We start from the raw sequence: 13,342 nt of genomic DNA, 5'->3' as shown, positions 1-13,342 counted from the left end.
TGTAGTGCAACGCTCCAGAAAGTTCGACCACCTGGGGTTCTTCAGCATGCACCCAAACCATAGCAGACTGGCCAACAACATTTTCGCCTCGATTGAAAATGCAGCCGTTGCAGCTGGGATTCGATCGCCTGACCTGTGGGTCAGCAGCCGGAAACCTTAGGCACTAGACCACTGCTGCGGGGCACTAACAGTGACAATGGTTACGCTTGGAGGAGATTACACACCAGCAGCAAGGTTTGCCACCAGTAAGAATGGATATATGGGCCCGTTGGTAGTGCATTTTGTAAATTTCATTGCAGTGCAGCAAAGGACCTGGCTGCAGAACTTGAAGCTTGATTGCTTAGATCATAATGAATACAGCAGCCTCCCACTTGGGAAACCAATCTTGACAGCTTCTCTGTGTTTAGTTGAGGTGTCAGGCCAGAGTAGCAAGTTACGTACACTCTTGCTATTCATGTTTCTGGGCCGAATCTTAGACTTACTAAACTTAATGAGCGACCAAGGCTGTCAGAAACATATACTAACTCAAAGTTGTGGCATTGGCTAAACGTTACAGGTCGGAGAGGGCGCTGGCAACAGGACTGACAAGTTAATGAAGGGCATCAATTATTCTACCTCTGAAGTTGAATGCATGTTGGTCATATCACCTTATGGTTGGAGAAAATATGTAGTGACCATAAAACCTTGAATTTTAAGTTAGTAGCTGTGTTGCGAGACTGGTTAGCATGTTACCATATATACCATGCAACTGAACAAGTTGAACAGGGTGATGGTAATACTACACCTTTCCGTAAAATGTCCAGACATTTGAGAGGGTATATACAAAAATAACTTACAAGTTAAAACAAGTAAAACAGGCCAGATGTCAAGCATACCAACTTGCATACAACAGGTTATTGGCCATATAACTTTGAAAGCACACTCAAACCTCATCCTAACAAAGTTGCATCTTACACAAAAGTACGTTTGTTATAGTTGACAGTTTGCAATGAAAGTATATTATTAGCACTATGTCTATTACAAAACTGTTTTTCATCTATTCCGTTATAACCAATATTTATTTACATCAAAGTTGGAGTGTAATGACTACCCATATAACCTCTCACGTTGGAGCACTGGTTAAGCAAACTCTCAGGACTCACACTCTATCATCCCACAAGGACACCAGACATCACCATAAATCTGTCTCAGGCCATTACCAGCTGCTAACAATGTCCGTCATAACAAAACAACGTACCGTAGTACTCGGCACTCCAGCTCCAAAAGGAGACCATGAGGAGGAGCAGGCGAAAGAGCTGCCGCTCGATGGCCCAGTACAGAGGGGGTAGAAGAATGCGCAGCGGATAGAAGACCACCCACATCCAGGCCAGGTAGGTGGGGATGCAGTAGAGATTGTTGGCGATGACGAACATAACCCGCAGCCAGCAGCGCACCTGGTGGAGCAGCCGCCGCAGTTCCATCTCCTGCAGAAGCAGCAACGAACTGAATTGAGATGGGGGTACAAGAGGTCGCGGTGAGCTCACATTCACATGAAAATGCGGAGTTTCCTAGTGCAGGACCATACCCAAAAATTTACTTTGAGGGGCGTTTTTGCCTACAACGGATACCATTGGCAACTGGTGGTCAATGTGAATGGATGTAAGTATTTGAGTACCAAACAAATAATTAACGCAGTAAAAACTTCGGGAGGTGTCAAAATCCCCTGAAACTCCCTCTAGTTACGGCCTTTTCCCGGGCGTACAAAAATTTCCGCTTTCCCAGTTTATCAATAAGGGCAATGGCTTACCCGTAACATGACCACAGGTGATGGTTATTTTCCTGTGCAAGAACCAGATGTAATGCCTTATTTATGAGTGTGTAAGTGTTAGCAGTGACCAGTAACTATGATGACAGGACATATTATGGCTGTACAAAGGGCTAAAATCATACACTATACAGTAGTGTAAGAAATGTGTATGTACAGCGTATTTATGGCAGTGACACAGGTTGTGATGCAACGGGTGTTGGATGAAAGACCGGAGATCACGATTCCAAAAAGAAGGAGGCATGCCTCCTCAAGGCCTTTGAAGCACAATATAAAGAAGGCAGGTGTTTGCTTTGATACAATTACCACAGCAGCAACCTCAGTGAGAAATCTGTCCTACATATTGCCCAGAAAAAGAAAATTGAATTCATCTACACTTTTAAAAATCCAAAAAGTGACTAATACTTCAACAGCGCTTTCCCGCCTACATAAGAAAGAGGCCTTTCTGTGAGCGTCCAGCTGAGATCAGGCGACGCCATTTTGCTACTGATTTTAGGCGTAAATGGATCCAAATCTTAAGGGAATTTGCACCACATCCTTTTAGGGACAGAGAACTTATTGATTCGATGTGCCATTAATCATTCATATATAGAAAGAAACAATGAGTAACGTGCACAGGAAATATTCGTTAATATTTTAATGTGTGCCACTTGTACGTTAGTACTTTGTCAGTGACATTAATGTGTAATTCTACTAGAGTATTTTGTCAAGAGAGACATTCTGGATACTTTTATTTATGTCTCTTGAAAATCAAGCACAGTCTTCTACTAATTGATAAATAGGCCAAATCATTAGGCAAACTTCAAGGAGGTGTCACCTTTTGCTGCCTATTCCTTTCTAGCTTACCAAGCTTTGTTTTATTGAATTCCTTGAATGTTATTACAGGATTGTATCATTTCATTAAAGGAGCTCAATTGATTTCTACTTTATGTACCTTTACAAAAAAACTGCATCCGGAATCAGTATTACAAAGGTATATCAATATGCTTGAAAAATTTATGACACCTAAAATTAGTTTACAATGAAATGGCAACTAAAGTGGACGCATAGCCTCTGCACATCTCAAGATGCCTGCTGCCAGGCCATCCACTTAAGAGATCATGCACTGCTGGTGTAGGGTAGCGCTTCCTGGGTAAAGTTAAGCCTGAATGCTGACAGAGCAAGCTCATTGGACAACACATAACGAATGCTGTAATTTAGCGTGCTATTGAATTATTGGAAAAAAAACTCAAAGAAACATAGTCATACCGATTGTTTCAAAACATACTCTCACATTATTAGTGGTGAACAACAATATACCTAATCCAACCAGAACACGTTATTTCATCGATACTGGTACAGCGTTCCATTACAGTGCAACAAGAATAAAATTTGCATTTGTCACTTATTACAGCTTACATTGCATGCCAAATTATAACATTTGTAGTCTCTTCAAACAATTCATTTTAAAGGGGCCCTGACAACTTTTTCGAGTAACCGTGCAATTAATTCATTGGAAAAGGTATTACCTCACAAACTAAATGCCACAAAAAAAATGTTAAAATACGTCCAGTACGAGCGGAGTTACAAAGATTTGTGAAACGTTGAAATCACATTCTCAAACGCTGCAATCACATTCTCTCTTTTCTCATCCCGACGAAAGCGCTGGAAGCTGATCAGGGAAGAATGGGAGGGGCAAACAAACATCACTTGTGCCCCCTGACCTTGAACTTTTTTTCTTTTTTTTTTTCTTTGAATACGCAACATTATCAGGGCCATCAGGCGCGCACGCGTGGCCAAGTGACGGCTTTTTGCGGCAACCTTTGTAACAACCAAGCGCGCCATGTTCAAATCAGCCGATGGCTGATAGATGGGCTTGCTGGGCTTGTTTTCCGTGATTTGTCGAGAGAGTAGAAATCTATTTGTAGCCGAGTTTGATAATCTAATGTGAATTCCAGGCCGCGTGTTGCGCTATAATATTTAGCTTGCGTGTGATCGGGAGCCTCTACTACTGATTGGCAGCATTTTCTGACCATGTTCAAAAAGTATTGCAGGGCCCGTTTATAAAACAGTATGGCTTCAGACTTAGAATAGTCCACTTCCAATATTTTCTGCATTATTATTGTAGAAAAACTATATTTACACAGGTATCCCTGATGTAGGAATGACCAAAATGCAAATTAGCGTAATTACTACCTATGTGCCATGTGCACATAAGAAGCATTCCCAACCATTATCATAGATATTCGAAGCTTGAGCTGTCAGTACTCAAGTAAACTGCTTTACCTTGGCACGTGTGTGAAAATGCAGGAGCTGCTGCAGAAGAATGTTTCAATGATTAAGGACAAAATAGAAATTCACAGACCACAGTCGGAAAAATCATACCAGTGGTATGAAGGTCATACAGTAGGAGTTCCAGTGGTTACCACCCTCCTCCTCTCCCCATGAGGCCAACACCTTCTAATTGCCCTTCGAACTTTTCGTCTTCCCACAATGTCGTAACGGGAATAAGTGTAAAAGAACCTGACCGAAAATTTATACATGAATGCAGGTAAAGGATGGCTGTAGAAATAGAAGTAGAAATAGAGGCAAACTATCATGCACTGCTTTGCCCTAAGACAAGAATTTGACACCTGATGTGCCAGAACATAATAACCATGCCGTTCTGTAATGTTATAAACTTCGCTACACCGCATCTTAAAGAATGATTTCAAATGACGATTGGCATTTCCTCAACAGGGTGCACAAGGCTAACTACCCATCTCACGTCATCGTTATGAACAATATTTTATCCCAGCTAGACGTGCCAGCGTATAAGAGCACTTGGCAATAACTCTTCCGAATGAATAGTACATGCTACCATTCTCGTACCTGAGCAACATGTTTCAGAGTACCTGGGCTACGTGTTTACAACAACATTTCGAGCTGTGCAGATAAGCAGTGCACATCACAGATAAGTGCTAAGCACTTATGTGCTGCAAGGCACGTAACGCGGTTATCGGTGCACTGCTCCCACGAGGGGCTGTCACACAAGCGGAGGTGACATTTGCTCCACATCTGAAGATTCGTATGATCCTCAAACTCGATTGCACCCCTTGGCGTCTCGTATGTCCAAGAAAAACACTGCTGTCCCAGACAACACTCGATGTCCTGAGGTCGTCCCCATATGGTACAATCGTCCTCGCACAGTTCTCATTGACCTTAGTACTTACTGAGGACGACACAAGCTGGTTTGCCCCGGAAACGTCTTTTCCAGTGCTTTCTGAGGACAACAATTAGTCCGGAAAAGGTCCTGTTAAGGATCTTTTGAAGATGACAAAAGCATTTCACTGAGCACTTAGATATAATTCCAGAAGACTTTTGCGCACCAAGTAGATGCAATTCATACATGAAAACTTTCTCCACACGTTTGTTTTTTACAGTCATAAAGTTATTGTATATTTTCGCCTCGTTTTTTTTGCAGAAAATTTTCAAATTATGCGTCGCGCTTAATGAGACACACGTAATCAATTGACTTAGGTATCCAACCTGGCATTGCGAAATGTCGATTTGCAACAGTGTGTTCTTAAATGTCACAGCCCTAAATTTGTCATTATATGTCGCTGTAGCGTGTAATAACAAACTAGCAGCTGGCAACCGTTGACTATGAGGCACCATTATAGATAGTCAAGTAGCCAAGCCTAGCCAAGCCACTCCAAGCCAACTGACTGTCAAAATGGCAGCGGCGGTCTTGTCAGGGAAAGTGCAGTGAACTAGTGAAGGTTCGTATCCTTTGTTGTTTGTGTGCATGGTTAAAAGTGAGATATGTGTGAGAGTGTAAGTCGTAGGTGATGACGGTAGGTAAATTGCCGTGTTGATGAGTGCACTGGGCTGCTCAATGATTAGACTGATCATGGATGCATTGTCACCAGCCGACCGCGGCAAAGTGTGGTTCGAAGCAGCCTGGAACAACAGCCAATCGCGATCAATTGGGCTTCGAAGCAGCCAGGTCCCAACGTGAAAGGATCGACTTCTGCATATGACACATGGCCCGACCTCGGGCAAGTCAAGTCAACGACCGCGTCGAGTGTACTGATAGGCTGTCATAGTGATAGCCTCTAGCACTAGCGAGTGCATTGTGGTGATGAGGACACTGTGTATGGACAAGGGGGCGGGATTAGTGCCTTTCTAGTACCATAAGAGGACATTCTGAGGGCGTCATATTGTCCTCACGGAGGCATACTGAGGATGTCCTGAGGTTGTGTTTGTGTTGTCTGGGGTGCGTGTGTCACATCAGATCCAACCGACTGTCACAGACAGCAGAGGGTGACCGGCGAGGTTATTCCTCAAAATGTAGGTAAACATGCACAGGGCCTCTGTACTTGGGGATTTGTAATGGTCACACCCCTTGGCAGGGGGACACTTTGAAGCATTTTCGTGCCACGCGGTCACTCACACTGACTGTTATGCTAGAAAACGCTTCACTGATGTGAAGGTTACCGCTTCCCTACACGAACAAGTTAAGCGACTCAGTCAGGTTTAAACCCATCGTGATTTTAAAATTTACAAGTATGTGAATTTATGACGTAGTCAAGCTGCACCCACGCCCCTGCTCTCATCTTCAGAGAAAAATATTCTGGCTACACCCCTAGTAGAGATGCTGGCTAGCACTTATCGTCATCAGCCTGACTGCAGGGCATAGCCTTTCCATGTTCAGCCAATAAACCCAGCCCTGCGTTTTCTGCTGCCACATTGTACCCCCCCAACTTCCTTAATCTGATCTCACCTAACTGTCTTCTCTGTTATCTGGGTAAATTGATCTGTTGTGACGATAGTTATAGCGCGAGAACAAAACGACGACACAGAGACAAGAAGGACACGAAAGACTTCTTGTCTCTGTCTTCTTGTCTTGTCTCTGTGTCGTCGTTTTGTTCTCGCGCTATAACTATCGTCATGCCATACCAACTAGCCCAAGCTGCCACACTTCTAAGGATCTGTTGTATTCAGCAATAGAACTTGTGGTGTATTTTCGCCAAGAAGCAGAAAAATACTTGACTTCTCTTGGAATCGTGCCACTTCCCCTAGTGAACAGCGATTATCCAAGCTCAGCCCATGTCAATTTCTTTTTGTTGATTTTCACTACGATGTCTTTAACCCTGGTTTATTCATTTACTAAAACCATACAAGCGTTTCTGTACTATTAATACACAACCATGCTCTAACCAACTATACATAAAAGTAAAATCTAGAATACAGCAACTCAGCATACCAGTAATCCTGGTGGATAGTGTAGTCGATATGAAAAATGTGCGAGAAATTCTCTGACGGGCAGCCCACTCCGTACGCAAACTGTCCCAAAAACGTCCTAGCAGGTAGCCCAGTTGGCACGAAAAATGTCCTAGTGAACCAACTCAGGTATGTTTCAGTCTCCGATAAATCCTGAAACAGTGCCAGAAATGCCCTGGTGAACCATTCCGAGACATGCTGAGGCCGAACAATAAGAACCTTTCTTGAACTCTATCCGGACTAGTTGCGCATGTTCTCAGGACGTTCAAACGTACTCCCGAAAACATTTCAAATATGCACCTAAGATGCGTTTCTGTTGTCTGGGTAAATAGATATGTCGCATTAAGGAATAGAACTGGTGGCGTATATTCGCCTATAAGCAGAAAAATACAGCCGGATCAATGAAGTTCACTTAAGCGTGAGCATATTGATAGTGTTTATTGCATGAAATAAAAGAAATGGTAACATTAGTTCACGTTAATATTTTGCGAGAGGGCGCTTCCTCCCCCCCCCCCCGCGCACACACACAGAGCTACCAAGGTGTCCACCGATCACAGCCGTCTCTTCGCACGAACTGCGAAGTAGTGGGCATTATCGGGATAGCGAAGTACGGATAAGCTGCTTGGGGAAGGCCCTACAGGCGGGTGTTTCAAGGCGAGAAAGGCGATCCCTCAATTAATATCGCAACTGTCCACGTGGTGTTTGCCCGAGGCTTGCCCCGTCCACTTGTACTGCACCCTCCGCTTATCTACGAGAGCTCGCGGTGCGTGGCGGCCGATAGCGGAGACTTGATAGCGGAGACGCGGGAGGATGGCGTGATCGACATCGCCACACAACAAAGCAGGCACCGCGTTCGCGGAAGTGTGCCGCGCGCACGAAGCGTTTTCGACGAACGGACGGCCAGTCGATAACGGCCATTAGCCGCGCTATGCGCACAAGTTTTTCGGAAACAGCCCTTCCGTGTAGTTGGTTGTTCTTTATTAGTTGCAAAACTTCCCGCAGCGTTGGTTTCCGCGCACACGGCCCAGAAGCTGGTTCCTCTTAGCAATAAAGGTTGATCAATTAGAATTATAATTGATCAACCGATTTCGATTGTCTTCAGACAATCGAAAAAAAAACGTGTGACCCGCACAGTTTTTTAGGGAATATTAAGGTGACTTATACAAATGACGGGAGAAATTCAGGGGCCATTATCAGGCGCTTCAAGCGATAAAAAGAAAAAATTCCTTGAACCGCATGCAGTGGTACAAGTCTTTCCGGTCACACCCACTGCGAATGTCAGGCGAGTTAGGTGCGAGCTTTTGCCGTTCTTATTTCCGTTAAGGGAAGCTCTCTAGTTAAAACTAAGGTTTACACGCGCGCTTTGTGCAAGTCTTTACAACATAATCGTTACAGGTAAAGCCCGAGGCCAGCCAAGACATACGATCCTCCCCAACGCGAGTAAAGGCGCGCGAGGAAGCGTCGCCCCCCTACTCTAAGCACGGCGAAGTAGGCGCGGGAGATTAGAGCGCGCGCGCGCATTGCGCCATTTTGCTGCTAATGATGAAAACACGATGATTCCCCCGGATGCCCGTCAGCAGCGGTAAGTGGTAAATATAAATAGCTTGCCGTTTGAATGTTGAAGGACGCGCTCCTCGGTTCGGTGGCTCAGTGGTTAACGCCTCACGATTGAGAGGACCCAAGTTCGATTCCGCGCGCCGAAGTGTTTTTATGGATTTTTTTTTTCTTTCTTGCATTGTCATATAGATACATATATAGTGAGTGACGACGACGCCAGCAGCAAAATCCCACTTACAGTGTGCATATAATTGCTACCGCAATAAGACAATAAGAATGTGAACAATTAAAAGAAATCGTGAAGGAAAAGCATGCAACTAAAAACATCCTGCGACGGTGTGATATCAACAGAGAAGTTAACTGTGTATAGAACGCAGATTCTCAACATATCAGTACACTATGTATAGGGTTTCATTTATTTCGGAGACCATGGGCTTATTAAATTGCTTCCGAGAGCCTATCCTGACGACGTTTCGGCCAGACTCCAATCGCAGAGTCGGAAACAAGCAACTGTTACTACTTCACCTGCTGCGGTCTATAAAGTCCCGATAATCACGATACGATTGTGAAAGACGCCGTACAGCTGGAGGGCTCCAAAAGTTAACCAGCTGGCTGGGGTTCTTTAACGTACACCTAAATCTGAGTACACGGGCCTCGAACATCCTGACCCCCATCGAAAATGCGGCCAGCGCGGCAGAGATTCCATCCCGCCACCTGCGTGTCATGCTGTGTCGGCAGTCAAACCCCGCACTAGACCACCACGGCGGATTGCGGTGAGAGAGAGTGCGCGCGCACGGGCTTCATTCATTAATATATACATCAGAGTACGTTACAACAGCCAGGACAGAGGCTAAATACAGACCAAGCTAAGCTTTGAACCAAGGAAACTGAGCAAAACGACGCTCAAAGAATTGCGGAGCGCAGTCTCTCGTGTGTTTATACATGCAAGCGGTGGCGACGTTGACTCGCGAAATGTGCTACAAACACAAGGCTATGTATGCCAGCGACGTTTCTCTTTTTTTTTGCGTATTCCGAACGTGTCGCACGTGGCAGTTTACTTTCAATGTCGCCAAGCTCAATTTAATTTCGAACAAATCAGTTTTTTTTTTCGCAAATTAAGCGGCGCTACATTCAAGTATTTTCGTTGAATTATGTTCGGACATACCGAATGTAAAAGATGCTATAGGCAGCAGGAAAGCGTAACGGTAGAACCTTTCGTTCCCACGTATTTATTCGCACTCAGCGGGTTCGCATTATTTTTAGGCACGGTGTAGAGAAAAACTGGCTGTGGTATGTTCACATAAACAACAAAGAAATATTATGAATCAAAGTTCATCAAACTCAATCGACCTATAAATTACACAGAAAAGTGGGACATATTTGTCGCACTAATCTTTGTTGTGAGACATACATGTTCCCCCCCCCCCCCCCCCCCTCTCAGGAGTCAGTGGGGCATATATGTCCCTCGACTCGCGAGAGTTTTCAAATTGAAAAGTGGGAAAGCACTGTCTCGCTGTCATGAAGGCTCCATCTCGCGATTACATTAACGGATGTTTAGCATGGTACGTCTGGAGTAAGTGGTCACGAGGATAGTTGTGCGGACTTCAATTCAACAGAACACCACCACCTGCAGTTGCGCCTCTTGTGAGCCTTCATATAGCGCTGTAGTCTATTCCTGTAAAGCTTATTTCACCACATGCACCAGCTGTTTTTTTTTTTTCACTAGTCTAGGCTGTCCTTACTTTGACCACTGTCACTGAATATGGCTATACATTTCAAGAAGCATTTGATACCGACAAAACCATTTCCGGACACCAATATCCACAATCGCGCCGAGGGGTGAGCGGGGTCCATTTTGCCGCGGATTGTTCCGGGGCATGTATCGGTCAATTTTCTGAAAACCCACAAAAAAAAAGAAACTATCCGGGACATCGATTGATATGCGTTCTATCTGATGAAAGGCGAATTCCGAAGCTATCGTACGTTGACCAAACTTGAACGTAATTGTAACAATACATTTTTCCGTCTAACGCATCTTTCCAAATACACCCTTTTAAATATGGGCAAGATACATTAGCATCGCGATAATCGCAACCGGTGACGTGAACGAAAATTTTTCTGCAGACAGAAAGTGGGACGTATGGGTCCCGCTATCGCACGTAAACGTGGGACGGGATTAGGCAGTTTTAGAATACCGTTTGCAAGCGCTGCGGGTGTAGCGGGTGCCGTTTGAGATTTAGAATAGCGTTTGCCCTGCTGCAAACCGTAACGCACGATCGCAGCGACACCGTAGCCTCGAAACCAGCGTTTGCGAGCCACTTGCGGGCCGCGAACGCCGACTCGCGTTACGACGCGTGTGCAGTGGCAGCGACCACACCTCAAGGGCTCGCGGTGCGCTATTCTAAAACTCCCTATTCTGAGGTATACGTAGATGTATCAAATGAAAGTTAGGAAAGGGACGCGTCGAGTAAGTATGAGAGAAGTCGTCCCACCAAGAGCATAAGGATCCGATAATCACAGGGGCAAATGGACAAAATAAGCACAGGTACAATAAGCCCGGGAGCACATGGACAAAACGTTAGAAAATATATAGTGGCGGTGCGGTGCCCCAAGACTTACTAAGGCTGGGCAGGGTTAAAACGCGAGTCCGCAATTACACAGCAAGGAGAACGTCACAATCTGAAATATGAGTCAACACCAACATTTGGCGGCATTACGACAGGTTGCTTATTCATCATATAAGTGATTACCTTGAAGTAGGCGAACTTGGTACGCACAGTTGTTCTTTTTCCGACGACGCTACTCGTCTAGCGAGTGTACACCAATTACTTTCTTTAAGCCGTACTTTCTTGCGACTGTTCCACATGACGTGACCATTTCGGCATTCGCTAGAATTGGGTCCACTCAAACTTTAGAAATGTTAAGCGACTTATCAGTCGCCTCACGACACCCCACGTTTCGACGTAATTGCGATGCCACAATGCCAGTCGACAGAATCACTTGTTTCTCGTAGCAAAGTTGTGTCGAATTTTCAAAGTGGCCACCACAACACGCGTGACGTCATCACTCAATGACAAGACGATCTTAATGTTGACGATCGAGGCTCGTCGGTTGGACTTCTCTAGCAAATTACCACGGCATTACTGACCAGAGACTGTATCAAGGCAGAACGTAATTAATGAACGGCGTAATAAAAAAGCAACCGTTTTCCTTCTCACCCTCTTGGCGCGCTGATCCTGGCGCCGTTCCGTGGTCTCTCGCTCGGTGCTGATGTGATCATCGCCGCGGCCGAGGAACGCGGCTGCTAGTCTCCTGATCATTTCGCAGAAATTGGTTTCCACGTAGCGGCACGAAACACGGGCGCACGTTTACTCGAGCCCCGAGCACGGAGTCCCTTCACCACCACTGTAAGACCGCGGAAGGTTATAATGATAAAGAAGGGACGACTACACAGCCAGGCGTAGAAAAGAAAATGGCCCTTGCTCCGTAGTACACAGCTGCTGCTACAGCGTAGAGCATACGCCCGGCCTGACTGGCAAAGCTGCTCGATAGAAAGGCGTTCTCCAGAGCTGAGCGCAGCCTGGGCAGACACGCATACACGGAAGGGCGCGCTGATATGGGCAGGGCGGGCAAGACGAGAGATAAGCGACGGTGACGACAGGGATGACGAAATCATCACCCGCAACGTCACACGCGGATCCGTTTCGTGACCCCTATGAAAAGCGCGATATCGGTAACGATTATATTAAAAATAAAAATAAAACATGTAAGATCATACATAGCGCATCAAAGCGCGGTCCCTTTGCTGCTCGCAACGGGACTGTGCCGATAAAGACGGCGAGGAAAGCGTAAATATGAGGAGGTGCCCGTCAATCTTCGGAAAGCCGTCGCGACGGAGAGCGAGGGTACGTGCAATCATCCGCGCGCCAGCAGAGTACGGTCAACGCTGTCCCGGAACAATCGCTCGAGTTTCTCTTTTCCTTAATTCTTCCTACCCTCTCAACGTTGCAGCGCAGCTCTCCGAGACAACGAGCGGCCGGCCTTTGCAAAAGAGACACCAACGCGCACTTTTCCAGGAAGACATCGCCAGCGTGAAACCAGAGCCTCGCCTGCTCAATCAGAGGACGGCAACACTGAGAAAAGAAAGCGCGTAGGATTTTGTTCGAGCTCCCATTCCCCCGACAGCGGTGCATCCGATGAAATGCATTGTGATTGAACCCCGTAAAGCATACAATATTTTCCTGGCGTGTCGTTTAATGAACTTTAACCACGTGCATCTGCTACTATTGTCTTTTTATTGCTGTGGAAAAAAAATCTCGCCAGGACGAATCTGCCCTTCTTCCCGTGGTCTTGTTGCAGTGCGTCTTGAACCCGAAATGCGCGCACTTCCTTGCTTTTAAGCACGTTTAAACTTTTGCACATACAAAACGCACATATTAATCGCTTTATTTTGTTCCTGTCGAAGGATTAAGTGCATGACACTGCCACTACATTTTCTGGCTACCTCAACATCGCTAAGCGTGGTCGAAAACCATCACTAGACAATGGATAGTTTTAGAACTGCGCAACGCTTCGCATTGTGCATGCGTCGTAGCTCCTGTGGGCTCCTTTTGAGTGCCGCCAGCAGCGCTATACGCCTCCAACGACTGCAAGCTTTGCGAATACGCTATTATAAAACTCTATTAGACAGTAAAAATGGATACGCTAATGAAACTTCACTAGAGAACAACAAGGATC

At 45.6% G+C, this 13,342-nt stretch overlaps 1 protein-coding gene across 4 annotated transcripts in view; it reads right to left on the bottom strand.

The window, feature by feature from the left end:
• The window catches only part of LOC119167258 (acyl-CoA:lysophosphatidylglycerol acyltransferase 1-like), a 122,910-nt gene that overhangs the window by 33,339 nt on the left and 76,229 nt on the right, over window positions 1-13,342 (bottom strand). For 3 of the 4 annotated variants that reach the window (XM_075866847.1, XM_037418710.2, XM_075866849.1), the window contains exon 2: window positions 1,238-1,463. In XM_075866847.1, the coding sequence (XP_075722962.1) occupies window positions 1,238-1,463 (226 nt within the window). Of the gene's footprint in view, window positions 1-1,237; window positions 1,464-11,823; window positions 12,148-13,342 lie in introns of those variants that run through there. The other variant, XM_075866848.1, reaches the window with a different exon arrangement.

The sequence above is a fragment of the Rhipicephalus microplus genome, chromosome 6 (assembly GCF_043290135.1).
Source record: "Rhipicephalus microplus isolate Deutch F79 chromosome 6, USDA_Rmic, whole genome shotgun sequence".
Lineage (NCBI taxonomy): Eukaryota > Metazoa > Arthropoda > Arachnida > Ixodida > Ixodidae > Rhipicephalus > Rhipicephalus microplus.
The sequence above is the reverse complement of the archived record's forward strand: the minus strand, read 5'-3'. Positions and strand labels throughout refer to the sequence as shown.